The sequence below is a fragment of the Colobus angolensis genome, unplaced genomic scaffold, assembly GCF_000951035.1.
Source record: "Colobus angolensis palliatus isolate OR3802 unplaced genomic scaffold, Cang.pa_1.0 Scaffold64, whole genome shotgun sequence".
Taxonomy (NCBI): domain Eukaryota; kingdom Metazoa; phylum Chordata; class Mammalia; order Primates; family Cercopithecidae; genus Colobus; species Colobus angolensis.
The window spans coordinates 279442-281499 of NW_012120043.1; the positions used below are offsets into that span (position 1 = coordinate 279442).

Consider the following 2058-nt stretch of genomic DNA (forward strand, 5'->3'; position numbering starts at 1 on the left):
CTCCAGCCTGGGCAACAGAGTGAGACTCCGTCTCAAAAAAAAAAAAAACAGGGAGACTCCGTCTCAAAAAAGAAAAGAAACTGGGTCTTGCTGTGTTGCCCAGGCTGGTCTCAAACTCCTGGCCCCAAGTGATCCTCACTCCTCAGCCTCCCGAAGTGCTGGGATCACAGGCGTGAGCCACCCGCATCCAGCCTGATGTGCGTTTTGAAGGACTCCTCTGGCTGTGGACTTGCGTGGGCTGTGGGGCTCAGTGGGGCCTGAGAAGGTCCTGGAGAGGGCGTTTGGGAGGCGACCTGGGGGGAACATGATGAGGGGGTTAGAGGGGGGTGGGAGGGATGAAGGGCGGCCCCCACGTGGAACATTGGGGAACATTGGGATGGCACATCTTGGGGTCCTGGGCCTCTGAGCTGGGCAAGGACAGTCATGGCAGGTGTTGGGGCGACATGTAGCCCCAACCTGGCTCTTTGTCCCCCACCCCGGCAGGCAGTTCCTTTGAGACCCAGATCATCGGGGGCCGGGAGGTAATCCCCCACTCACGCCCGTACATGGCCTCGCTGCAGAGAGGCGGCTCCCACCTATGCGGGGGGGTCCTGGTGCACCCCAAGTGGGTGCTGACAGCTGCCCACTGCCTGGTCGAGCGGTGAGTACCCTGCCCTGCCCGTCCCAGAGGTCCAGGGAATCCATCCGATGGCCCCCATTCTCTGCAGGGGGTGGGCTCTGGTAGATTTAGGCCAATTGTGGGAGCCCTCTCCCCTCCCGGTGACGGCCTAGGCAGATTTAAGTGACCTGCGGCTGTCGGACTCCTGGAGATTTACTCCCTGCGAGAGGCACTGGCAGGGCACGCGCCTTCCCTGCTGCAGCCTGCGTCAGAGCCTGGCTGCTTTCATGGCTGAGCCACAGTTCTGGTGTGGACGGAGTGCATTGTGTCTGTCCATTCACCCACCGATGGACCCAACTTTGTCTGCGGCTTCTGCTCCGAGGAAGGAGGGTCAGGTGGGGGGTGTCTGCCACCTGTGGCCAGGAGGACGAAGCTGGACTTCGAGAGTGGCTCAGGAATCGACCTGGTTCCCGGGGATCAGGAAGCTGCTAAATGACCCATCGTGGAGTTGTCCTACCTCAGGACTGGCCAGTCGTACAGAGCCCAGATCAAGATGGTCAAAGTAACAAAAAGGGATCTGCTGGCTTGTGGAACTGCAAAGCCTAGCAGGAGGTCTGGCATCAGGTGTGGCTTGATCCAGGTGCTCACAGGAGGCGCTCTGGAGCCCATCTGTCTCCCAGCTCTGCTGCCCTGCCGGGAAGCCTGTCTCACAAGGCGGCAAAGATTGACCCCCTCATTCCCGTGGAAAGAGGTTTTGGCTCTCTCTAGTGGGGGCACACTTAGGAGGACTAGCAGGTGTCAACCCCTGTACAAATCACTGTGGTTGAGCCTGGAGCTCCAAGTGAAGGGAATTCCCAGGGCTGGTTTTCGCGAAGCTGTAGGCTTGGGGTTGGATTTTTGGACACACAGCCCTTGCCTGGGGCCAGGCCCAGGCAGAAGTCTGCGGTAGGGGTGAGAGCAGGGAGGACTTCCTGGAGGAGGTGGGTTGAGAAGACACAGGGAAGGACTGGCCAAGCCAAGGAGGCCTGTGAGGGGCAGTGGCAGCGAGTGATGGCCGTGGGCGACCGGCACAGTGGGGGCTGGGATTGTATGTGGCAGGTTGTCCACGCTGGGCCAGGCTGCAGCACCCTCATCCCGTCTGTCCCCAGGACGGCCCAGCTGAGGCTGGTGCTGGGGCTCCATGCCCTGAGCGGCCCCGGTCTCACCTTCCACATCAAGGCGGCCGTCCAGCACCCTCGCTACAAGCCGGCCCCTGCCCTGGAGAACGACCTCGCGCTGCTTCAGGTGTGCAGGGATGGGACAGGGAGAACTGAGCACCCTACTGTCCCCCCACAGGTGCCCCCTTGCCTCCTGCTGCCGTCCCCTCCCCCAACCCGGCCGCCTCCCCATCTGCTGTCCCCTCCCCCAGCTGCTGCCCGCTTCCCTCGCTGCCGCCCCCTCCCCCGACCGCTGCTCCCTCC

General features: G+C 62.3%; 1 protein-coding gene across 1 annotated transcript in view; it reads left to right on the top strand.

Annotated features, from left to right (window-relative positions):
- GZMM (granzyme M (lymphocyte met-ase 1)) overlaps positions 1-2058 on the top strand; it is a 6398-nt gene that overhangs the window by 3170 nt on the left and 1170 nt on the right. Inside the window, exons 2-3 of the mRNA XM_011964085.1 lie at positions 484-640; positions 1747-1933. Coding sequence (XP_011819475.1) covers positions 484-640; positions 1747-1933 — 344 coding nt within the window. The remainder of the gene's footprint in view (positions 1-483; positions 641-1746; positions 1934-2058) is intronic.